This window comes from Anopheles maculipalpis, chromosome 3RL (assembly GCF_943734695.1).
Source record: "Anopheles maculipalpis chromosome 3RL, idAnoMacuDA_375_x, whole genome shotgun sequence".
NCBI lineage: Eukaryota > Metazoa > Arthropoda > Insecta > Diptera > Culicidae > Anopheles > Anopheles maculipalpis.
Window position 1 is genome coordinate 28,583,923 of NC_064872.1, and position 25,820 is coordinate 28,609,742.

A 25,820-nucleotide genomic window follows, 5' to 3' on the forward strand; every position below is an offset into this window, starting at 1 on the left:
AAATAAATATATCGTTCGTTTTAATTGACTGATTATGTTTTATCAATGACTTTGTATCCCTGTCTTTGCTGTACGGAAATTATTTCGACACAGTGTAGGTGTGTGTATACAACCTCGCAACAACTATGTGGTATCCGTGTGATCGAAAGCGTTGGAAAGAAAGAAAGGATTTGTTTTGGAAAATCGGATGTGGTAGGGATACGTGTATGTATATGTGTGTGTAAAGAAAGTAGTATACGGTAGGATAAAAATACGGCTGGAAAAAAGGAACTTATGCGATCTTTGTGTATCATTCTTTGTCCAAATTTTGATTTACTGAACTAGTTTATGTATAATTCTAGCATGCAATTAATTCTTTTATAGGACAATACGGCACTGGACCGTAATAATCAATTATAAATTAAAATTCTTTTATAGAATTTATGGGAGTACACATTTCAAGATAACAAACGATACAAATTGTGCTAGAAAATTAAGTCATGGATTGAAAAGTTCCAGGAAAAAACGTTAATCGTCTCAATGGAATAACAATTAAGATGGTTGTTATGATATACCTATAGCGTATTACCAATCCCTTATCATACTTTTCACTTCTTATCACTTAGCAAACAAACACGTGAACGGTAATGTACGATAACCACTGCGAACGTTTCGGATGCAACATCATACTTATCTCCCTGGGGCTAACGATTGTGTTTAGAGGGGTTGACTTTTTTTGGTAATTTATTTTATATTCAATTCTGCCACGGATACGAAAACACACCTTTTCACCGCTTTACCCACCGAATAGATTGCCTTACAAACTACTAACCTAGTAGACAGTGTGTTCTTGCCATCTTATTGTGTCCACATTACGGGAATAAAACATGTTTTTTTGAATATTTAGTCATCTTGCTTGATTTCTTGTGTAAAGGGGAAAACATGTTGAGTATTTTTTTCATAAGCAATGTAAAATTAAAAAAGAAATTAACATTTGGTAAAAAGAAGTGAATAAGTCGCTATTGTTAAGGAAATATTCAAAGTAACGATGCTCCAATTACCAGAAATAATCATTTTTTTGGTCAATACCAAATAAAGATGAGTAAACAAAAACAAAAAAAAGCGAACAAATACAGCACATGTAACAAAATAAAATAAAGAAACATCTCTGTACTACATGGGTAAACACGGAATAAATGCCAACCGGTGTGGCTTATTTAACAAAGTCCGGATTTGGCTCAATCTTGTTGGCAAACTGTAGGTGATTATCGATGATTTGAAACATTTCCTGTGGCGCAGGAAACCGGCCCGTTTCTAGTTTCGACCACACAGGCACATCGTTCAGTGTTATCTCGAATGCGCCGGATGATATGAGCTAGGCGCAGTTATGGAGAAGGAAAGAAATATGATACGATCGGTTGCAGGTTTTGTTTGCTATGGTGTTCCTCCACCGGGGTTAGCCTTAGCCTATACTTAACTTACCTGTGCTTCCAGTGTATTACCCAGGAAGAAAATCATCATCGATGCATACAGTTTGTTGTTAAAGCACCATCGCCACCAGCCGGCAAACGGATTGCCAATGTAGCGACCGATGTCGTAGTTCGACATGAGTGCCGCGATCAGCAGTAGCTTCGTCACTAGCAGCACCTTCGATAGCAGCATATTAAACCCGGACGGATCATAGTTACCGCCCCGGATCGTTATTTCCGGATACTTCTCACGGATGATGTTGTAGTAGTCATCGAAGGCCTTACGATACCCGCAAGAATAGCTGAGAACGAAGAAAGTTTGCGAAGCATTAGCACGGCTACATCGATCGATCAGCTGCTGAACGGGCTTACCAGTACAGGAACGTCATCGTTGCGCCGTACCCGCCAACATCCTGGCTGAACTTGGTAAGTGGTATTTCTTTTTCGCCCTCCACGAGACTCACGGCCAGACCGGCCAACAGTATCGCTGTCAGGAGCTTAAAATGTGACCGCACCAGGGAACGCAACATTGTAAACAGCCTACGTTTGTGATGTCTAGCAACGGGAGGGTGGTAGGTGAACGCCTAAGAACACAACAGACTTAGTATTCTAATTAGTTTAGTAGAATGCGGCCCGCAGAAAATGATACGAGAAAGCAGACTTGAATTAACCTTTTTTTGCTTGCTTTGCTTTTGTCGTTTTTTTTTTTATTTATCCGTGATAGCTCGAGCTGTCACAAATTTGACGTCTTGCTGACATGTGTATCTCTAAAGCAGTGTCTACACGGTGCTCCATGTTTGAAATTGAAGTTTACCAGTTTATTGTTATTTTTAAATAACAAATTTCTCCCTTTTCATGTATTATCACCTTTTTCTTACCTTTTTCTTACTAAAACATCACTAAAATCACATGCGAGTTTCGGTCAGCATTGCTGGCATCCTTACATAATTTTTTTTTTTTCATTAATGCTCAATAATCAGCGTATTGAATGGGAGAACGGTTTGGGTGGGTTTCGATACCATTCCCTTGGAATTATAGTAATTCCATTATAATTATAATTATAATTATAATGGAATTATTCCCTTGGGCATAGCAATTATAATAATAACACAAAGCGCGACTAACTGTTTTGTAGTTTTTATTAAGCGAATAAAATTCGTTTACATATTCGTTTCAATGGTTTTTCGGTTTTGTTGTTCTCTAACTTACTAAAGCTGATGCTGCTGACGATAGAGTACGCTGGTACGGCAGTATCATCTCACAGGCATGTTACAAGAATGTTACAAAGGGGGAAAAAATGGTACGTTAGCGGTACAGAAAACAAAACTAAAGAATGAGGCACAGTTGGGAACTCCGATACACCACAGGAACACAGGATAACTGGGAACAATAGGGAACAGTAGGTCGCATTTGTTGGTAATATACGTTCTCTGACTCGGCGTTGGTTTTTATGAACTTTTTTTTGCTTGGCAGTTTGTTTTGTTAGAACACAACAGTTACTACTACATCCGGCTATTCGTCTCTCTGAACACTGACTCGCTCCTTTTACCGGATGTAACGCGAAAAAAGATGGAGGAAACTTATTAATGACAATCTAACCCTGTTGCGTAAATTCAGCGAACGCTAATGGCACATACACTCGCTTGCACATCCGGAAAGCGATCAAACGTTTCCTACTCTGCTAGCCCTTCACCTCACTAGCCCTGGTAGTTGCGGTTGCGGTTGCGCTGTCTGCCAGGTGACACTCGTCTCCTGGGAACCGCTGGTGGCAGTGGAGCCGGCGGATACAGAGGGCGCGTCACCGTGGCCGTCTCTGGTCTGCGCAGAGCCGACGCAGTTATCGAACTGCCACCGTGCAGTGCCCGCATAATGCCGGCCTTTCGACGACATACGATGCATCTGAAAATTGAGATGAATGGGAAGAGTTTGCCTTAGAGTCCTTACATATCTTGGTGCGGCTCGAAAGCTATATGCGCACTTACCGACTAACTTTGCTGGTCTGATGTGCTTTGAGTGTCATCTGCTGCGGCCTGTTGAACTGCATGTCATCTTCGATGATCGTCAACCAGAAGGAGGAAATGCCGTCGTAGAAGTTGCAGGTACCATGTCCGTGGCACTCGATGACCGGTTGTGGTCGGAACTCTTCCATGCACGATCCGGGCGACACAAAGTCCTGCCCGAAACCTCCCGAGTTGTCCGATGTGTGCTGAACGGAAAGGGCAGATTATTTCGAATTCCTAAATGTCCCTTGTGAGGCAATAAACTTACCATTGCATAACTGTATCCGAGCCATAACTCTTCCCATCCTTCGGGACAGTCCGGAATGGACATCGATTGGCTGTGCAGTGCCATCACGCGCGTGTTAGACTCACAAACGCTGCAACGCGAGATGTACCGTTCGACCTGGTCCGCCGGTATCGGTGCCATCGACATTGGCATCGGTTCGGGTGTGGCCAACCATATCGTATCGTCATTATTCGAAGCGTAATTGCACACGTTGTTAATATCACAGAACATGAACGGCATTGTGCTGAACCGCCGCAGACACGAGCCGGCAGTACCAAGGTCCTGTCCCATGGAGCGGCTGCTAGCGATGACGTTTACCAGCGAGTAACCGTCCCACAGCTTGTACGTATTGATAGGACACTCGGGGATGGTGACCTTCTGCGAGTGACGGGCAAAGAGGTATCCCAAGTTCTTTGGCGGTGGTGGAGGTGCGGCCGGATCGCCCGGCATACCTGGCAATCCCGGCAGACCTTCGATACCGTTACGTCCCGGTGGGCCAGCAATACCTTGCTCACCCTTGAGGCCAACCTCGCCAGTTGCGCCCTCCTCTCCTTGCAACCCTTGCAAACCCTTCGGACCACGCATTCCTGGGTAGCCTGGCGGTCCAATGTCTCCTTCGTCGCCTGGTTCACCGCGTACACCGGGAGTACCTCGATCACCGGGTTGCGTTGGACGCCAGTTCGAGAGTGGAGGCAGATCGCCCACCTCTCCCTTCATACCCTTCAGCCCAACCAAACCGTGGTAACCTTCCAGTCCTTCCTCTCCCTGCTGTCCCTTAGGTCCGGACAGGCCACTCAACCCAGGCAGTCCCGGTAATCCTCGATCGCCCGGGAAGCCTGGTGGACCGGGCATACCTTCCAATCCTGGCAGACCGTCATCACCAATATCACCCCGGAAACCAGGCATAATCGGACCGATACTACCGGCCATTCCTCGCGGTCCGGGAGGTCCCATCACACCGTCTAATCCTGGCAATCCAGGCAATCCATCCTGTCCTGGTGCTCCTTCGAAACCAATCTCACCCTTTCTTCCCTTCAACGCACCATTTACGAAGCCTGGCTGACCTTGCGGACCCGCTCGTCCATAGGCACCATATTCGCCTGGTGCTCCCTTGTTACCCGGAAGTCCCGGACGTCCCGTCAGTCCATCGTAACCAGCTTCTCCCTGATCGCCGCGTTCGGGCCGAGACACTAGCTCGCCGGGCAGTCCCTTCATACCTGGATCTCCGCGCTGACCCTTCGGTCCGTCGTTTCCTTCCCGGCCAACCTCGCCGACAAATCCTGGTAATCCCTGATCACCTTTACGGCCCGGGTAGCCTCGTTGTCCCTTAAGGCCGGGAGGTCCTTCATCACCTTCCAGGCCTTCCGGTGCGGGGTCTCCTTGGTCACCTTGCTGTGCCGAGCGCTGCAACACGTTACCTGGTATTCCGGGCAAACCAGGATCACCTTCAAGTCCTGGCAATCCGGTAGGACCTACCAGACCAACATCTCCGCGCATACCCTTCAGCCCGACGAATCCCTGTGGACCATCGTCGCCTGGTTCTCCTGTTTCACCGCGCGATCCTTGTTCACCCCGTAGACCGACCGGTCCGCGAGGTCCCGGACGTCCCGGCCGCCCAGCAATGCCCGGATATCCATCGCGTCCCTTATCCCCGGAAATTCCCTTCGGTCCAAACACACCAACATCACCACGCTCACCCTTCGCTCCCGGTCGGCCAGGAATGCCTGGGAATCCTGGTGCACCCTTCTGTCCCTTTACTCCTTGGTAACCGTCAATCACCTGTCCGGCGTCTCCTTCCTCACCCTTTCGGCCCATCATTCCAGGTCGTGCGTTGTATCCGGGCGGGCCCATCACTCCAGCCTCTCCCATCTCTCCCTTCATGCCGCTGAACGATGCACTACCCTTCCGGCCACGTGGTCCCACGTCACCGAAATCACCACGCTCTCCTTTCCGTCCAGGGACTCCATTACGGCCAGGGAATCCCATATCTCCCGGATCACCTGTCGGTCCTTTCGGTCCTCGCACTCCCGGCATTCCACGCGCACCGGTCAGGCCTGGATGTCCCTGATCACCAAGGAAACCGCGCTCTCCTAGTTCACCCTCCTCGCCCATATCGCCCATCCGTCCCTGGAGACCTCGCTCACCCGGCAATCCATCGTCTCCCGGCAGTCCAGGCAATCCATCGCGGCCGATCTCTCCTCGCTCGCCCTTCGGACCGGGGAACCCTTCCATGCCTGGTTCTCCCCGGTCGCCCTTATCGCCGTACGGTGCCTGCAAACCATCGCGTCCCGGCAATCCTGGCAATCCACGATCACCATAGATGATGTCTCCCATCTGACCCTTATTGCCACGTAGGCCAGGTGCACCGAACGGTCCTGGATCGCCCCGCTCGCCTTTTACTCCCGGTTCACCGGATATTCCGCGAATGCCTTCCGGTCCCTTGAAACCTTTCTCTCCGATCTCACCGTAAAAGCCGCCCTCGCCTTCCACGCCCTTTTCGCCCATTAGTATCGGTCGACCTGGGTCACCTCGTTGACCACGTAGTCCCTGCAGTCCAGGTATTCCATCCGGTCCGGGTAGTCCATCGTCGCCGGGCATACCAGCTGGTCCATGATCTCCGATCACACCGTAGTAGCCCTTGTATCCTTCCGGTCCTTGAATGCTGAGACCCGGTAAACCGGCCGGTCCATCTAGGCCACGCAATCCGTGCAAACCCATCTCACCCTTGTAGCCCTTTTCACCCTTTGGTCCGGGGTCTCCCAGTACACCTTTCACACCCTTTGCACCCGCGATGCTGTACGTCATCTCGGACATTGCACCCGGCTCACCACGATCGCCCTGGTCACCGCGCTCTCCTTTGGCACCTCTGTCGGAGGGAAGAAAACATCCATAAAGTTAATTTCCATTTACACGTCCTGTTTACGTTCCAGAACTCACTTGTCACCCACTATACCAGGCGTGCCACGAATTGACCAGATATTGTACTCGTTTACATAAGCATTACGACCAGGCATGCCATCGCGACCATCTATACCCGGCAACCCATCCTGTCCAGGGCGTCCCGGTTCACCATCGTCACCGTACTCGCCCGGTTCACCAGGTCGTCCCGGGTATCCAACAGCGCCATAATCGCCCAAATCTCCTGGCACGCCCTGGTCACCCCGCTGTCCCATATCTCCTCGGTCGCCGAGTTCGGGTGTCAGGTCGACAAAATCTCTCGCTCGCCGAATGACACCCGGTCGTCCCGGTTCACCCGGTGCGCCACGTTCTCCAAAGTCACCACGTTCACCTGAATGAGAATAAAAACACGGGTTTAAAAACAATGCACCGATTCCGGATAGATGATCACAACTCACCTTTCCGACCGAGTAAACCCCTTAGACCTTGCTTTCCCGGTGTGCCCTGGTAGCCGCGTGGACCAGGCAGTCCACGATTACCATCGTACCCGTCAAGTCCAGGACGTCCAATATCACCATCCTCACCCTTAACGCCTTTCGGGCCGGGAGGGCAAGTGCCACAATCCTCTCCGCGGAAACCCTTGTCACCTTTCGGACCGTTGTAACCGTTAAAGCCCAAATCGCCAGGTGGCCCATCCCGGCCAGGAAATCCGGCCGGTCCCTGTGGTCCGGTGATGTTAACACCGATACCAGGCAAACCTTTGTCGCCGGGTTCACCAGCATCACCCTGGTCACCCTTCTCACCAAAATCTCCATTCAATCCGTTCGTACCTGGTTCACCTTTCGGTCCCTGCAGATTACGGCCCGGGAATCCAACCTGACCCTTCGGACCGGCGTTGCCCGGTGTACCACGAGCGCCTACCAATCCCGGTTGACCTGACTCACCATCGTCACCACGCTGCCCGGGAGGCGAGATACCTTTCGGACCTTGGCGTCCATTAAGTCCCGGATCTCCTGGTGGACCGGGAGGTCCCATCGGTCCACGAAGACCCTTGTTGCCGGGTATACCGACGTTACCAGGTCGGCCGGGTGGTCCAATATCGCCCTGTGGTCCTTGCGGTCCAATTACGATCGGTGCGAGCTCGGGTCGGTATTCACCCTTCGGTCCCGGTGGTCCCTGCACTCCCGGCAGTCCCGGCCGCCCATCATCTCCCGACGGTCCCTTGTCGCCGGGCATACCATCCAGTCCAGCATAACCGGGAGCACCTTTCTCTCCCTTTTCGCCCGGCGCACCCGGTGGACCCTCCTTGCCCTGTTTGCCACGATCACCAAACTTACCCTCCTCACCCTTGAAGCCTTTCTGACCACGCTCGCCCTGCATGCCTGAATCACCCTTCATGCCCGGCATACCCGGCATTCCATCTAAACCACGATCTCCCTTCGGACCTGGCATGCCTCTGCTAACCGTTTCGTTTTTGCCACCCCAATAATGGTAAGGTTCACCCGGGTCTCCTGGTTCTCCGGGGCAGAAATCATCGCTCTGTTCACCTCGTTCGCCTTTCGGTCCGGGTAACCCATCGTCTCCAGGTGGACCGGTCTCGCCGTCGAATCCATCAGCACCTCGACCACCTTGCCACCCTGGCAGACCGGGTACACCGGGCACACCGGCTACTCCACGATCACCTTTGGTGCCTTTCGAGTTTATACCACCTTCACCGGAGTCACCGCGAGGACCGAGCGCACCGGGCGGACCCTGAGGGCCTCGTTCACCCGGAATTCCAGGATAGCCGGGTGGTCCCATTGCACCGTCCGTTCCGTTGCAACCATCTATACCGAAAGGGCCACGGTAACCGGGCTCACCGGGAAGTCCCGCATATCCTGGTGCACCCATTGGTCCACGCTCGCCTGAATCACCCTGTTGGAAAAGGAGTTGCCAAACATTTTTATTTAATTTTCTTCAACCTTTCACATCGTTTCGTTGATACTTACTCGATAACCCTTCGGACCGCTCGTACCGATTTCTCCTCGATTGCCCACATCACCACGCAGTCCTGGTGGACCATCAGGGCCAAAGTCTCCGGGATCACCGCTCTGGCCAGGTACACCGTGTGGTCCCATCTGTCCCTGATAACCTTTCAATCCTTTGCAGTCACATACTGTTTGGTTGCAGACCTATTGCGCGTGATGAGGAGAGAGATACCAAAGCATACGAAAAGCATCATTAGCGAGTGAATCATTCCCGATATCGACTTCGAATCATAACCACATCATTGCCATCGTTTTGGGTTGACCCAGATTTTGAGCGGAGCAAAAAAAAAAAAACAGAAACAAACACAAAAATTCTGCCCACAGGTCCCGGACAGGGGCCTTCTGTTCTTGGTTCAGTTCCGCCCCTGTGGGCAGTGCACGATGGCAGTGTAGTGTAGCGGGGAACCTAGGTGAAGCAATCGACAAGCGTCGTAAAAATAGAAAAACAAACTATTCCGTTCCAGCCCGGAGGAATCGCATCAGCTCCCTGTGTTCATCGGTGTTGCAGTCACACTTTGGCTCAGGGAAAACTTTGTTTTACAAACGGATTCCACGCTCGAAACGATGATGCCCATTGAGCAAGCGGATCGCCGGACATATGTGGTGTGTGCGGTGATAAAATGTTCGTTTCCATCCAAGGCTGGTATGGCCGGAAGGGACGCGATGAATGCCCAAACAACCAAAACAACATACACGGAAGGTATGGAGGCGTACAAAGTGTTGGTATTCTTGCAGCATCTGCAATGCATGTACATTGGGGTTGACTCGGCCAGTGGAATTGTGGCGAGTGTTTAAATATGTCAGTTGTGAGAAGGTATTACACATCGCGGGGAGTAGTTTATTGCCCAACATTGTATTTAATTTCTTGCACCAGAAGAACCAACGTGCGCATCCCAAGACTGGTTCGATTCCCTGTCGATCATATGTGTTCTATTTGTTCACGGATTAGTAGACGAGGGAACGAGCTGTCGAGTTGCAGCCACACTCGATCCGTCGACGGTCGTGGCAGCGAACACATTTTATTGGCATTTTACGATAAACCTACTATGCAAGTACAAATCGTCCAGATTAAGGCTAGTATTTGGGGGATATTTTACTCAAAGCTGTTACAATGGGCGGGAATGCCATTTCACTTCTTACAATTGATCCTCAGAGGAATGCGATCCAGTCTTGATGGTGCATGGTCGTAGAAAGGTGTTCAGCTCGTCTACAACACGAGATGCTAGAGACGGCTCCCCATATTTGCATAATAACAACGTCCAGGAATTGTTTGTCGGCATCAAGCTAGCGATTAACTCCATCCCGTAGGGAAGTCAAACGCCACGATAAACTCGTGCCAACGATTCGTGATGCGAAATATGTCTACGGTGGCGTCAATAAGGCAGCTCCGCTTTCCCCCTTCAGCAAGAATGATTTGAATGTTGTCGAATATAGGATGAAGTCATATCTTCCGGAACGAGAGCATCCAGTCACGCCGAAGGAACTCTCAACCGAACCGTACCTTTTACCGCTAATTCTTCCCGGCGAATTCGCGATGCACCGCAGCAACAAACAAAAAACCACGTGCAAGAAGCAAATTCGTCTTTTCAATTCTTTTGGGTGTAAAAGGGCTCTGGATTCAGAAAAAAAACACACACACAAAACAAATCGGCCACTCGAAACCTGTTCCTGGATCGTCGTCGGTAAGCGCCAAAAGTTTTGTCGGACCCTTGGACCCAGGAATGGTGCCGAGTTTTTCGGGAGACTTTTCACACAAAACCAGTTAGCAGCGTTAATGCATTGGGCGAAATTTCTCGCTCGCTGTCCGCTGTCGGGTTTTCTGCATGCGAATCTTCCGCAGCACACTCCACAGGTCCAGACTGGTTGGTGATGGTAGGTTTTGGCAAACTGCAGTTTAAACCCTCGCGTTGACGGAGGAAGTTTTTAATGCGCCAACCTTGGAGGGCGGTAAAAATTAATCAATTTAAGAGTAGAGCAGTTTTTAAGTGTTTCTTGGGCGATCTTCATCGCTTGCTGCAGACGGCGCAAATACAAATCGTTCGTCCTTACATCCAGTTCAACCCTGAGGCATTCGGTCCTGGCACACACTCTCTTGCTCTCTGGCCGCCTTAATGACCGATGGAAGGCGGCATGGAATGATGATCATTAACTTCTTAATGGATCAAAAACTGGGGGAATCGAATGCTGTGGGCAAGCCAACATCTAACTGCAGGAGTGCCAAAAGAGCCTTCTTTCTTTTATGAGGCGTGTAGAAATGGGAACGAAATGTTGTCTTTCGATCTTTTATCGATCTGGTCGACATGGTGGGTACATGTTTGTTTTATATTTCAAATGGTAAATTTTATTGGCATATGTGAAGTCATTTGAAAGGCATTACTACTTATCGAACTATACTACTATTACTATTACTATACTATTACTACTTATCGTGTTATAATTTCGTACTACAAGATGCAACTTCTTGGAACACAGACTATTTGGAGTCTTTCTTCTCCTGATTCAACTACAAACACACACACTCTTCTCAATAGTTGTTTTTCGAAGTTCGAAAGTGCCTCATTTGCTCCAAGAAGTAAGGATATGTTTAATGGTTGATGGAGTACCAGCTATCAATTTTGGTTAACATTTCCTTTCACTTTTGCTGGTTTTATATTTTTATTTCTTCATTTCGAATAAAGGATTTTTATACATTTTTTACTGTGGAGCGTTGATCAAGACATTATTGTGCATAAAAAATTTCATCAGCCCTAATTATTCTCGAGCTGGGGTTTCCAAACTACGGTTCAATGTACAGTTCTGTATCATAGATCTGATGTCAGTGGAAACTACAAAATAAGATTCAATTACGACAATGTTATTTTTGTTAAATAGAAACAGATTTTTGGTTTCCTTCATGATATAGTTATTTAACTGTATGAAGTCGTTTGCTATTTCCTAATAGGTTCCACCAGAATTGCAGAAGTAAAGAGTTACATAAAAATAATCAATGTGGAATCAGAAAACCAACCCATTGACAAGCAAACCATTGTCCGGATTTTCCGTTAGTGACCTCAGCAAAAAGTATTTTCTGATTAAAATGAAAGGATTAAGATTATTAAAGATTTGCTAAGAAAGTTTGGGATAAAAAAAAAAGTTCAAAGGAACTGTGATATCAGAGTTCATTGTACCAGACAGTTTGTAGCCTCTTTTGGATTTTTTTCTCAGCAGGAATTTACCAATTATTCAACTCTTGAATATCTAGATTTTATTTTGTGGAGCACTGTGAGATACATTAGATATCAGGCAATTTTTTACAAATCCGAAACCCATAGATAATTCGAAGATCTATTTGATTAGCCAGATCAGATCAGATATGTGAGTCCAAGTGATATGGAATGGTTGTGGTTACTTGAGCAATTCTTTACGATTTATTCCACTGTGGGTTTGGACAAAGAACACAATAGATCTGATAACTGCACGAAATCACGAAGACCGATATCGAACGGTTGTAGACGAGGACACTTGACTCACCGTTTGGCTAGAACATTTAAGTAATGAATTGTCTTGCTGTCTTCACGTCCATTTAATAACGTTTGATGACACCGCAACAAGCGATACAGTGTCAGTAACTGTTTAGAATCCCTTCAAACAAATCGCCACATGTTCATCCTCAAAAAATGATTAACTTCACCACACGCAGTAATTAAAGCTGAACCTCCACTAACCGCGGGCACTAAATCATCCGCAAAGCTATTCGCGTTCAACCTAATTGCCATCGATTGCCCGGTGTCTCTGCCGGTTCAACAACTTCACACCGAGGCACGCGGGCGGGAACCGGCCTATTAGAAAGCCATCTATTAACACACCCAGCGCAAGGGACTATGACACTTCCGATGTAACGATGAAACATGTGTTTCGTTCCGCCACTGTGACAGTTGTGCTGACACACACGCACGAGGGATCCTCGAGACGTATCGTTTTACCGATCGTACGAGAAGCCGGCTGCGTGCGTAGTCATGTTACGCTTAGGAAGGAAGGAAAATTTGTTTTCATCGTCAGTATCGCTTCGGGTGTACACTGAAGTTTGGTGATTTCGGTTTTGTTTTTGTAGAGTCGGCAGTTGAAAAAAAAATGGCACAAATTTGCTGCCAATTTGTAATATCGATCGTTCGGGGTTGTCAGTTTCCTTCGGAATCACATTTCCGGAGCTATAACTCCCGGGTCTGGAAGATGTGATCCTAAGATGGCACACTGTTTATCTAAGCCGAAAGACACTGTGAGAAGGCACGATCGATTGCGTGAGATGTATTTATCCACCCGCCATATGCACGTCGTGCGCTTCTGTACGGAACGTTCTGAAGATCTTTGAAGATCTGATCGGTGTTTTTCGATCAGTGTAAACAAATCGCGAGAGGGGGCCAAAATGGGGTTAGCACAGGACAGGCGGCGGGTGTAGGATAAACAGTAATGTGTTCTGATTATGATTTCCTACTGTGACCGATAATTATACATCCTTCGGTAGTGCGATTTCTCATCGATCAGGCTGGTCAGGACGCTTGCTTGCAGTTCAAAAGACTGCTGTTGGAGGAAGGGATTTCTTTTCCATTGCTTCTAAAGAACTTATATTTTTATAAAAAGCCATCACTTCTTTCAGCTGTATGGCGATTCTTACCAACGCAAAGCATCGCCCTCGAACGAGCCAGTACGTGCAGTTATTATGGCACAAACGAGCTGAAGGGCACATACATAAACCGTCCATCATGTGCGATCGGTGTTGCTTATGCGTGAAAAACGCAAAACACAGGGCAATAAAAACAAATACTCTCTAAATTGATAATTAGTGCACGGAATCAGTCTTCTCGTCCGCAACTCGTGCTGGACGACAGGGAACGATGCACTTGCCTATGCACATTGTAATGAAGATGGGCAACTCCTCGCTGCAGACAAGGCAAATGTGATGTGTGTTACTACTACCCCGGGGGCATACCGCCAAGATATTGGATCGTATGCATTTATTAATACACACACACCAACCATACGTCTGTTGCTGGATCGCGGAACAGTAAGGCCGAGGATCATCGCGTAAATCTTGCATCATCGGCATTTTTTCATCCATCTCGTACGCGAAATGGGTTACGATGTTGGAGGGTTTTTTTTGTTGTTTTTGTTATTTTCATATCTTCTCCCATTTTGTACCGTAATGTTATTCTTTCATTTTGCCGTGTGCTGCCAGTTTGCTCCTTCCTTTTCGCATCTTGCGCGAGGAGCTGCACGGCATCTTGGGCTAACGGGATGAGGATCGTCGATATCTATCGCACATGTTGCACTGCTCAATGTAAAAAACACATGTCCGCGAGACTGTGACTAATGTGCCGACAGTAGCCGAGAGTAACAAAAAAAAAATTAAAGAGGCTGGCGATTGATTTTGTACTGTCCGAGTCATCTTTACTGATCGCGTTATATAGTAGAATGGATTGTTGTTATGAATTTTCCACCTCCGATTGTAAGATATATGATATCGTGCTGGTTGAGTAATTCTTTCTTCCAATCGGTAGCGATATTGCTTCATTATTTTATCCAGGAATTAAAATTTACTTGCACAACAAGCTCACGATGGTCTAAATACGATAAGTTCGTGAACAACTTCAGCTGTGGCGAGTGTGTGAACAATCGGGAAGGTTTACCACCAAGTAGAACACATCGAAGAATGTGTCACGTTTGCAGGTTTCCTGTTGCATTCGGTCGTAGGTTCATTAACATTGACTTTCTGCTGATAGAAACGATCACATGGGGAGAACTGACCGTTCGACAGTGTTCCAACTGGAAGTTCCCTGGCTCCGTTCGGAGAATGTTTACTTGTTCGGGGTTTGAGGTTTGTAAAATATTGCATATAAAATTTAAGTTATGTGCTATGTTTGATAACATAGTAATTAAGGCATGGTTGCGCAATTGTACGATGTGAGTGGGTGAGGAGAATGATCCAATTTTTTTTCATATGCAATAAAAAAAAGTAAACACAGCCTGTTATTGTTTTGCTATGAAAATGACCCATGGTAGACACCCTTTGAATAACACCCTGGACAGCCTTGTCCAGGGTCAGTCTTAACTTTGAACTTTACTTTGAAGGAGCATGATTGTATCTTCTGGACGACAAGATCCTTTACAAGACAAGATAAGCAAAGCCCTTGGTCCTTAGAACGCCATTCGATGCTTTAAAAATGTGGTTCTTGAGCTCTCATCATGAATTCAAAAGAATTTGATTGCTGAAGCTGTTCCCAATTGAAGATATAAGAATGGTACTGTCGTCTAGTATTATGTTGCATTAAAATCGACTCTTAGCCTTGATTTTAATAATAAAGCACAAAATTTATGCTTTGCTTGAGCCACACTCAACTGAAAAATTGCTGACGGAGGTCCTCCAATAAAGGTTTTCCAAAAAAAAATTTTTTTGGTCACCATTAAGGTAATTTGGAAGTACAATCAATTGACCACACGGTCATGTCCATGCTCTATTTTCAATGTTTTATAGATATCCTTTGGATAGTAAGAATAAGGTTAGTCGATAAAGTTTGGCGACTCGTTACTGAGGAGACAACGGCATCAGTCTTTATATGGCAGGATCGGGTTTCAAATCCCTGCCATTTGTAAAGCATGTTCTGTAAGACATAAGACGATCGGCGTGACCTACAAGGTGGTTAAGTCAAGAAGAAGAAGAAGATGGTATGAACGATCACTTTCACTCCAATTTTTCCTTCAGCATTGTGTAAAAATTTCGCATTCTGATACAAAAATTCATACCACTTCTTGTCTGATAGCATGAATAAGTAATTTCTATTCTTGCAAGTAATAGGTCAGTCTGTTTGAATAATTAACCTTCTTACATTCGCGATTTCCTTACAGTTAAGATCTCAAGCAGCAGCATTGCATCTTACCGATAAATCAAATTTGCCCTGGAATGTCTTAACGTAAATAATTACTCCAGCAAAACAAAAAAAGAAAAGCCGTCAACTTCAAACCTCCGATCGAAAGATAAACACTGCAGCATCGGTACGCACACATCAAACGGTAGGATGGCGATCGCAAAAAGTAAGGTACACGGAATCGTTCATCAAATATCACTCCGCATATAGTGTGGAACACCCAACATGGCTCGAAAAGACCGAGTAGAATTAAAGAAAACCTCCGCTTATGAAAACATTACTCCAGACACATCCGTTCGCAAGATGCGATAATTATTCTTGGCTCTCGATCGCCAACGATCGTGGCCTGGGGTTACACATTTCCCATGATTTTGCGAGCAACAGATGAATGAAACGCTGCTCATTAACAAACTTCACCATGGAACCACACACCACTCATGAATGGCTTCAGTTGTTGTTGCCTGGGCTTGGGTTTTTTTTTTTGCTGTTGCTTTCTTTCGTTTGTGTGTTTGACATCTAATCCAATCTTCTCGTACATTGTGGGTTTTGAGTATCGGGGGTGGATGGCTATTACAGCTCGTCACAAACCGCAATGACGATATGCAGACGATATTAGATCCCGCATCGGTGGTGAGTAGAATATAAAATTTTTATTTTTTGCCGCTTTTTTTGCCAACGGTCACTGTACGATTTTCGCTACAGTTGGGCACCACACTGTTCTGGTGCTGTCAGTAGCGTAGGAGGAGTCAAGAGCTTACGTGTCGTGAAGTGAGCGGCTCTGGTGCTTACTTCATTTCAATTTTTTTTTTTTGCAACATTTTATACTTATCACAACCAACCGCTGACTGTTCCCCATTGTCGCCAGCTGGAATTTACCAGTGAGTGGAGTGCGTATCACCACTTCCTGGCCATTGCGCAAATCTAGAACTAAGAGTACGAAGCAACAGCTCTAGGATGGAGCGGCAGACAAACCAGCAACAACACTTCCGCTCTAAAAACCAAACGTGTTCCCGCGAGCACATGGCTTATACGATCTTTGGCTGGCTGTGTATTAACATCACACACTATCGGCTATCAGCAGGCTTAGGGCACTTGTTTTAGTGGTAGCTATTTGGGGTTGAATGTGTAACAGTTTTGATAACGAAACCTCATGCCCCAATGACAGCCTAGAACGTGTGGGTAGTGAATGCTTATTTCTAGCCGACAGGATACGACCAATCGGTAGAGTTGAAGGTTATTCTGTTAGTAGACTTAGGGGAAGGCACGTCAAGGCACGCTGGGACACGTGTTCCGACACACTTCCTGAGCGCATGGAAATAGGCTATCACTAATTTGCTTCTACAATGTAAGGAAGGGTAGTGAATATCAATCTGAAACCCATGATTTCCACACCGAAAAAATATAAACCAACCACGTTGGTGTACAACTGCAAGACATGATCCTGATGGTAAATTGATTCGCAAATTAAACGTACCCAATATGGTGGATGTGGGATGTGTTTTATTTCCTCTCCCCTGGCATCCTTCTCCTTTCCCACCCACCCCCGTCTCCGTCCGATATGATCGTTTACAATCTGAGTGTCTGTTTCGTCTGATGCTAAACAAGTCGCTGCTTTGATGGTTTCCGGATTGAAACCAGGCACTTCGGTAGCGGTAGCAATAATTTATGGACGCGCAATAAATCAGCACCGAGCAGCGAAGCGCCATATTGGTGACGGTCCAATAGGGGATTGAGGTTTTTAGCTAATTCCAGTGAAACTGATGTGACTTCATGGATCATTGATATTTACAAACCTGAACCAGACAGGGGAACATCATTAGAGAGGGAGAGAGAGAGAGAGAGAGAGAGAGAGAGAGAGAGAGAGAGAGAGAACTCATCGGAGGTGAAGTTGTTGGTGAGTTTATCTATTCTAATTAATTTGATTTATATCGGGACTAAATAAGTATTTAGAACAAATGTGTGCTTGGGTTTTTGATTTTGGAGATCTGCTCTTAGATTTCTTGACTTATTCGCGGCAGTTTTGACGGTTGAACATATTAGACATATTAGACGAGTAATCAAAGACTCCTAATGAAAGCAAAGCTCTACACTATGAGATTTATTTCAATTTTTGAATTAATTTTCTAGGATTGAGGATTGATCAACGGTTTCTTTGACTTTGGAATCTTTGGGATCTCACCTAGGAATTAAGAAAGAAATTTAAAGTATCAAAACATTCCGATAGACTACGAAAAAATCATTCGCATGTGACACTCCGTACGACTCTCTGAAGCCTTCTTCGGCAAAACGCTCCGCATTCATTTAAGACCCTAATGAACCTCTTTTCTCAATTCTAATTCACCTAAACCATGCCCCGTATTACAGCTGTCACCAATGATGTTGATAAGGCCAATGGGCAGATTTTTCCACCTCCTTTACAACATTGCAACACACTTTGATGTACACCGGGCGCAATTACACCGCAAATTAAACAATTAAACCGTGTACATATGTCCCCGTTCGCTGTCAACCTAGTTTGCCGTCCGGCTAGTCCGCTTGTCGCCCGTGCCCAAAACAAAATTGGCCCCGTTTTACACTGAGCGGACCTAGGCTCGCTAGGCTGATCTCATCGCACAACTAATTATGTCATCGCGCGTATGATTGAATAGCTCGCGATGCACACATCCGTCCGATGGTGTCATCTGGAGATTGCATCAACATTCTTCGCCAAATACCTTCCGCCATTCCATAAACCCAACATATGCGCAATCACTTTTCACCGAATGCGATGGAGCGCAACAAGAACAAGGGAGGGAGCATGCGTGTCTGCACAATTTTGTTCTTCTTGATGGACGGGTTCTACCGCCATTGGCAAGCTTCCAATCATGGACAAGTCACATCGTTTCAAGATCAGCAGGATTCCGGCTGCTGTAGTGTGTACCGTGGACGGGATACAGATCCGCCAGGGCACGCGTCAAATGAAGTGGAACGGCGAAGCCCTTTGGGATCCCCGTTCGCTTCATGGGTGGTCCTGGAACGGCATTAAGCAATCGGTATGTCGATGAGGGGCATTTTTATGCAACAACGGGAGTTTGGATTCGAAAGATCGGGCACCGTATGGTATTATGGATTTTCTGGCCGAATTCTTCCTGTGGCGGGTTCCGAACACGATCAATGTTTACACGAGTGGGTAATGTTTCGCGGCTGGGAAGAAAGGGAGAGTTTGTTTTATCTTTCGTTGCGTCGGTGGACTTCATCTTTTCGCTGTTTATTTTGGAGGGAATTGAATGATGGACAGTAAGGTTGATTTGAAACGCCTCTAGTAGGGCGTGACAGTCGTGGTGGCTTTCGTTGATTTTTCCGAATTCTTGAGCTCTACAATACGATTCAGATGGGTGGATGACTAGACATAGTTAGTCCATATAATTTAGCCTAGCTTAATTATACACACTCACAAAAAAGGCTAAACTTATGTTAAAGAGCAGTAGAGAGCTCCAAGTGAAACAGCTTCATTTCTGTATTGCAATAATCGGAAGATACATCACACAACACAACGCTCAATTAATATAAGCAACACTTAAAAATCGTCCCCCATTAATAGTTACCCATACAACACCTACCAATTTGTCCAGATAGTCATCTGTTCGTAGATTATTTCTCTTTATTACACCATCCCCGTTTATGGTGATGATTGCTGGCCGGATGAAATTCGCTTTCAAACAGCAAAGAAGACGCCCGAAACAAGAAATAAACATTCCCGCACACTGGTCCAAGATCTTCGATCTACTCGACGTTCAACCGACGCATACTGGCCGATCGTAAATCGGATTTGCTGATCGAAAAATCACAAACGCCAACGCCACAACAATCGGTACTAACCGGTCAGGCCAAATCCAAAAAGTAAGACTAGCTTTAACCGTCACGCAATCACAGTCATAACATCTACGTCTGTCCTGTGGTCAAGCGAAATATAAAGTGTCCCAGCCATTTTTCTGTATGTGCGAACAAAACCAACATCGATGGAAGAGAACTCTCCAGTGTTGCTGAGTCGAAACTTTCATGCCTTTACGGCGAGTAGTTGGCGCATTAGGTCAGCACGGTGGTCGAGTGGTCCAGCGGTTCATGTAGGAGTCCGGCATGACTATAAATTAGCACCAACCAAACGAACTCCCTGGTGCTGATGATGATGGCCATCGGTGATATCGCAACGAAATGTGCACCAAAACGAATCCAAAACATGCAGGACACAACACATTTAGGGGGACAATTATCTCGTCACCCTTTCAATGCCGCTCGAGGATGATGTCAGGAAGTTGACATAGACCCAGAAAATGCAGTCTTTATGCGCGGATGCAACAAAGTGCGGCGGCTTCATGGTTGTGATTTACGAGCAAAACTCATTCGCGTCGGATGCAATTTTGAAAACCCACCTTCGCTTGAGTTGCCGCTTCTTTCGCGACAAAGGTCCACAACGATTGCTGGCGCTTTCGCGAGATACACACACACTGCCGCCGGGTCTTGCATAATGTAGCAAGAAGTAATGTACGCAGTGCTCCCTTGAACTCCCTTGGAGAGTCTGTCGTCTGTGACGGGAGCGACCTTTTTCGGTGGGATCATAAGGGCGAAACCGGTGCGTGATCGTGAACGAAAGCAAAACTAGGTCCCGAAGCGCGATCATTTCACGCTAGAACTCTGGTGCAAGGTCTTCGTCGTTCGTGGATGTTCTATGCTGAAACCCCAATTAGTGCGCGGTCGGTCGCTGTGCAGAGGAGAGCATTTCCAAGAACGAGTCAGGACAACCATGCACCACCATGTGGCAACTTGTTGCGAAAGATGCCGGGAACCGAAGACTAAAGTGCGTAGCTGAGACTGGTTTCAAATGATTTATACATCATCCGCTACTGTTACCACAATGGGATGAAAAATTATCTTGAGGAAATGAGATGACACTCAGCGAGACACAGTTAAACAAATGATACTGAAGAAGTAGATAAATCAAGTACACTAATGAACGCGTTTTAATTGTACCGGACATTAAAACCCTCTATCACGATGCATATTAGTGCTTTACTTCACTCTTGAACTGCATCCAGAGATTAACCGGAACGTTTGCACCCGATCGCCTTACAGACGATCAATTGGGCCACGGGAAATTTCTACCCACGGTAACTAAACTTCTGTTCGAAATTTTTTGGGGAAAAGAAAAAGGAAGAATAATTATAAAATGCGTGAGACCTCTCACCCTCACACTCTAGAGCGCACGGCGGCTGTCTCGTGGGTGTAAAAATAGAAAGAACTAGGAACAACGTCTGAAAATAAATTCCTTCACCACGTAAACAAAACACTACTCCCATGGAGATGCATCGATGCATCCGCGTCGATGGCTTGTTGCATGCATTCGGGCACGAAGACTTCGAAGGTTCGTAGGTTGACTTTTTTCTGCTTCTAGCGCGTGTGTTGCGCTTGTCCCATTCCCATGCTGGAGCGAAGTGTTCAGCGAGGTGGGATGATGGAGATGAATTTGTTGCACTTTCTATTTTGCATACGCCCAAAAACGGGTTGACAGTGGGTAAGCAATGGCATACTTGGCAAGTTGGAGCATGTAATGGGATTGGTCAGTGGTGAACAAATGACTCGATCGTATCCATTCGAACATACCTGCATTGTACCAAATTTTCCAATAATATTTTTTAAGGTCTAATGGACATTTAAGTTACAAACAATAAACTTCGCCATATTGATTGACTGATTGTCTACCGAATTGGAGTTCATCAGTAAGTTAAGATTTCATATAAAATATAATAGAAATTCTGAATCACTTAGCGGCATTTTTCAAATAGTTAGTGGAAGATTACATGCTTCTTGGACAACTTTGCGATTATATAGCGGAATCTTACATTAATTTAGGGGAAAATTGCAATCATATTGTGGAGTTTCTGCTGAGTGTTTGTTTCTGTAAAACAAAAATGAAAAAAAAAGTCTTCTATAGCTTGTTTATATCAGCAGACTGTATCGTTATCACCGTATCAGAAATGTGGACGAATTTAACGCAAAAAATAGTAGCAAAAGTTGCTCTGCTTCTGCAAAAGTTATTGCTTCTTTCAACCATAACAAATTGCAAAATCCCACAGTCGCGATGCCAACTTCCCCTCAGTGAATGCATAATTCCATTACGTGATTGCAAAGTTCCACAATGTTTTTTTTTTTATAAATATTCCCTTAAGTGAAAGTACAATTCGATTACATGGTTCGAAGGTTTATTCTTTCCTTAAAATTCTGAGCATTTCTTTAAGGACCTCCCACAATCCCGTAGCGGACCATCACTCTTCTACGATACATCTGCATATCCCAAAACATCTGCCAGTCTTGTAGCGACGAATGCTTGCAACGCTCCAAGTCCAAGTCAGTGCAGAAATAGCTCGTTTTTGTTTGTGTTCTGAAACATGGCTGCAGTTCCATCCACAGTACCACAACAGCGCAAACTTCCTTGAGATCACAATATTTATAATAATACAGACAAACTTGCTTCGGAGCAAACAGAACCATCCAGAAAGAAAAGAGTAACCTTTCGCATAAAAATCAATCAACCGTTTGCCCAGTGCGATTGTGCAATCTTGATTTGTTGACGCGATCGTCAAAGATCCCGCCCCGGTGGCGTCGAATGTGTCTGTGCGTATGTTTATTCACGATTTGCTTCCCATCTGAATGAATTATGCCAGCAAAAAAAAAAAAAGCAAACCTGAACAAACCATTTTCGGGATGTTCTTAAGATGTCATCCTCCGGGCTTTGTGGCAATCCGTGCGTCTGCATTTTCCCCCTATCGACTGTCATGAGTCATGAATGATCCGCTCTGTGTGTACCGGTTCCTGGTGCAAGAGCCAGATGTGCGAGAAGGTTGGAGAGAAGCATTGTGTGATTAAAACTCTTGCACATACAAGCAGAAGATTTCCCGATCCGCATCCGTCAGGCGAGACTCCTCAGACCGAAGCAGAACGACGCGGCGGAAAAACAACGCCCGACTGGAGCCGTAACTGCGGGTCGTCCGGCCCACACCAAGGGAGATACGGTCTCCGACGGCCTCCGGTGTTGGGGATGCTATTTTTGAACCGAAACAGTGCGGACGAAATGGAAATTTAAAATATTTTATTGCACCTAAATGTACGCATACGAATGCATGCCCGAGATTCGGTGTGTTTCGTGCGTTGTGGAATTAGACGCTAGTATACTTCTTCTCCGGATGGAGGTCTGGATGTTTCTGAGCTGGAGATGCAAGGGTGCCCTGAATTGATCAGGTACTACGTCGTGTTTACACAGGACAATTTATTCATCATGAAGACGGGAAGATCCCAAGGAGGGAACCCGTTTCGAGATGTCAATATAGGTTAGAACGCATCGGCGTTGGTAAGATGACAGACACCTCTCCGACAGGTGACTCCATCTATCCACACCGAATAAAGCTATTAACAGGGCGTTAAGTTGTGTGCGTCAAATATGCAAAACATGAGAACTTGAGACACCCATTTGTCCCTCACAAAAACAGCACAACTGCTCCACATTGAAGCGTACCGTAACGAACGATCGGCTTTAATGCACCGGCTCCATAAATGGACACTGAGAATGCATGAAATTGAACCAGTTCCATTTTTGGTACGAATTTTCGCACGAGACGACACACGCGATACCGTGATCTCAACCACAGCAACCCATTGATAGGTAACCCAGGCCTCAGCCGTCTGGTAGTGGCAGGTCAGGAGGGATCCAGGGAATGAAGTTCCCGTAAAGAACCGTCACATGCTGCAGATTTCTGGTGCTGCAAATCGAAACGCTCTGTTTACATCCATCGTGTTGAATTGGACCGTGTTTTTTTATTTCCCCTTTGGGGCGGATTTTCTGTTTACACACAACACAACAATTCTATATGAACCTGTGTCGGAAAAGTCGCTCCGTACACACGCACGTGTATGGACGTGAAATTACGAGCGATCCGTCACTGTAGCTGGTAGTATGCATTGCACAATAAATATCACTCACCGGCAACGTCTCAGAAGCAGTGACGAACTTCAGTCGAATGTCGCGTGCCATACGGGAGTTTGGGTCTTCCGGACGGTGTGCAGTTTCGTACGGAATAGTTTGGTTGAATTATCACCCGGAATGCCATTGCTGTCTACATTTTCCTAATTTCTACCGCGTCTTCAAAAAGTCGATCGTTAGATGTTAGAACAGGCCTAAGGCGTTCGATTAATCATCCAGCATTGTCGATACGATGAGACCAAGCTAGGTATTAAGACTCAAAAGACGAGAACGTTAGACCTCGGGAGGACTATAAATATAGACTCCCCTTCTCAGTATCGTGGAGCGAGCCGAGTGGAGCGGCTCCACTGCTTGAAGATCGACGTAAGATTACGCTGGTGTTTGTTTTCAGCACGCATCTCGTTTAGCAATCTGGAGTATGCATGTTTTGAAGTGTACTACTCTACGATCAAAGGGAATCGTGCTATAAAGTGTGCCTAAAGTTGCTGCTGCTTACTGCATCGACATGCCGACAGGAGAAGTTCGTGTTGAATGGCTTATTGACCTATTAAGCTGCGTTTTGCCTCTCGCCGATGGAACGTGTCGAATAGGATAAGATAAATGGGTTGTGGAAAGTGTTTAGAACTTTGACAGATTGTTTCACAAGTACTTGTGTGTTTAGCATTCTTTTGCAGCACATTGTACTGTGTGTTGGATAATTTATATAGAGTTTTAAGGAGAAATTATAGGATCTTTGTCGACCACAGCTCTACTCCAAACGCGTCCATACCCGGTGGAACCGTACACCCAAGACATATCAAATTCCCCAACAGCATCTTCATCGCCCATCAGTGGAACGTGGAACCATTTTTGGGATTGCTGTCGAAAAATGATGAGATCTCGCATCCACAAAACAGCCAACGTGCATGGTACTGCTGCCAGTTTTAAAAGTAGCATCGAGGGTCTGCCACTGGCACCGTGATGTAGTAATGTTTACGTTCGATTCTTAACATCTAATTTATTTCATATTAATGGCCCATGCGATGGAACAAACGCGATCAACCATTCCGTTCGCAGGTCATAAGATCATCTGTGATCTGCGTCTGGAACCGGTGGCTGTGCAGCACCGGTTGCTGGGTTGCTGGGAGAGGGTAATGACTTATTATTGTTACCCATTTGTGTAAAGGGCTGGAATTCAAATCATTGCTTCCAGCAGAAACGGTGGGTATTGGTATGCCTGAAGTGTTTCCTGTAATGGATTTACGAACAGAAACTTGATACCTTACCGTTTCTTGGAGTGTTTCCTCCCGGGCAGTGAGCGTAAGGAAACAGATATCCGTCTATTATTGCCTGTGCAGCAAGTGTATTTAGGTACAAATTAAGGGTCTCGATTCGTTGATGAATCTTATCAGCAAAACAAGTACTTGTCAGCTGACAAGGAACCAGCTAGTGTACATCTGCTTAAAACATTTACACCGAAACCAATACCAGAACCATTTACTCAGCGCACTGCAGAGCATGATGATATCGGCACAATGTGTTATGCCGGCCACACTGCCCCGGCTGCCAGCTATTATTGCAGCTGCAGGCAATCAACCACAGCGAACACAGAAACAACACTGTATGCGGTACCGGCAGAACAGGAAGCAGTTATATTTGCCACCAGTACCAGTACAGTGCCTGCATCGCAAATCTTTAGCGATGCAACATACCGACGCACACAGCCAATGTACATAAAAGGCGTAGGGCGTAGAGATGCTGCAGCAGATGTATCCGCGTGACGGGAACAAACATTTCGGAAGGAAACATAACGTCATGGTTCGAAAATAAACTGGAACATTTATGGAACCATGGAACCGACAAAAACGTGCCGGCCTGACGGTGATGCTCGCACGGCATTTGTTTTGCGCTTATTGTCGTTGTCGCCATCGTCGTCGTCGTTTTGCACTGCTCAGAACTGCAATCGGAATGCACCGGGTTTTGGTCGGTTTATGCACACGGGCTTAGAGGCGAACAGGAGGCAGCCAGGGTTTGCATTATTAGCGTAAGCAAATGAGTTCGTGGGTGTAATGGGTTAGATTCATATCGTGTGATCAGTACGGTTTGGAGTAGGTGACACAAATTGATCCATTTGCTGTGGAAGCTAGGGCGGGTGCGTACACTATTTATGATGACGATTCGAGACGAGATATAGACAGCATAATTGCAACCGATTGGGATGAATGAATATTACTTGTTATGCAACTTTAATGCATTTAATTACTTCCTGGTA

General features: G+C 46.2%; 2 protein-coding genes across 2 annotated transcripts in view; both read right to left on the reverse strand.

The window, feature by feature from the left end:
• Positions 1-1,190: 1,190 nt before the first annotated feature.
• On the reverse strand, positions 1,191-1,989 carry LOC126565424 (thioredoxin reductase-like selenoprotein T homolog CG3887). Its single transcript, XM_050222605.1, has 3 exons — positions 1,821-1,989; positions 1,462-1,750; positions 1,191-1,354 (listed from the first exon to the last, which is right to left on the reverse strand). The coding sequence occupies exons 1-3, from the start codon at positions 1,976-1,978 to the stop codon at positions 1,193-1,195; spliced, it is 609 nt and encodes a 202-aa protein (XP_050078562.1). The 5' UTR covers positions 1,979-1,989; the 3' UTR covers positions 1,191-1,192.
• A 1,012-nt stretch (positions 1,990-3,001) lies between these two features.
• Positions 3,002-25,820, reverse strand: part of LOC126563771 (collagen alpha-5(IV) chain) — a 28,900-nt gene continuing 6,081 nt past the window's right edge. The window contains exons 2-7 of the mRNA XM_050220498.1: positions 8,621-8,803; positions 7,091-8,546; positions 6,672-7,023; positions 3,717-6,600; positions 3,431-3,654; positions 3,002-3,347 (exon numbers count right to left, since the gene is read on the reverse strand). Of these exons, the coding sequence (XP_050076455.1) occupies positions 3,146-3,347; positions 3,431-3,654; positions 3,717-6,600; positions 6,672-7,023; positions 7,091-8,546; positions 8,621-8,803 (5,301 nt within the window). The 3' untranslated portion in view covers positions 3,002-3,145. The remainder of the gene's footprint in view (positions 3,348-3,430; positions 3,655-3,716; positions 6,601-6,671; positions 7,024-7,090; positions 8,547-8,620; positions 8,804-25,820) is intronic.

Coding starts and splice junctions, on each gene's coding strand:
- LOC126565424 (XM_050222605.1), bottom strand. CDS start 1,978: ATGTTGCGTTCCCTGGTGCGGTCACATTTTAAGCTCCTGACAGCGATA. Junction 1,751..1,820: donor ACGATGACGTTCCTGTACTG/GTAAGCCCGTTC, acceptor CTTCGTTCTCAG/CTATTCTTGCGGGTATCGTA. Junction 1,355..1,461: donor GTAATACACTGGAAGCACAG/GTAAGTTAAGTA, acceptor AACTGCGCCTAG/CTCATATCATCCGGCGCATT.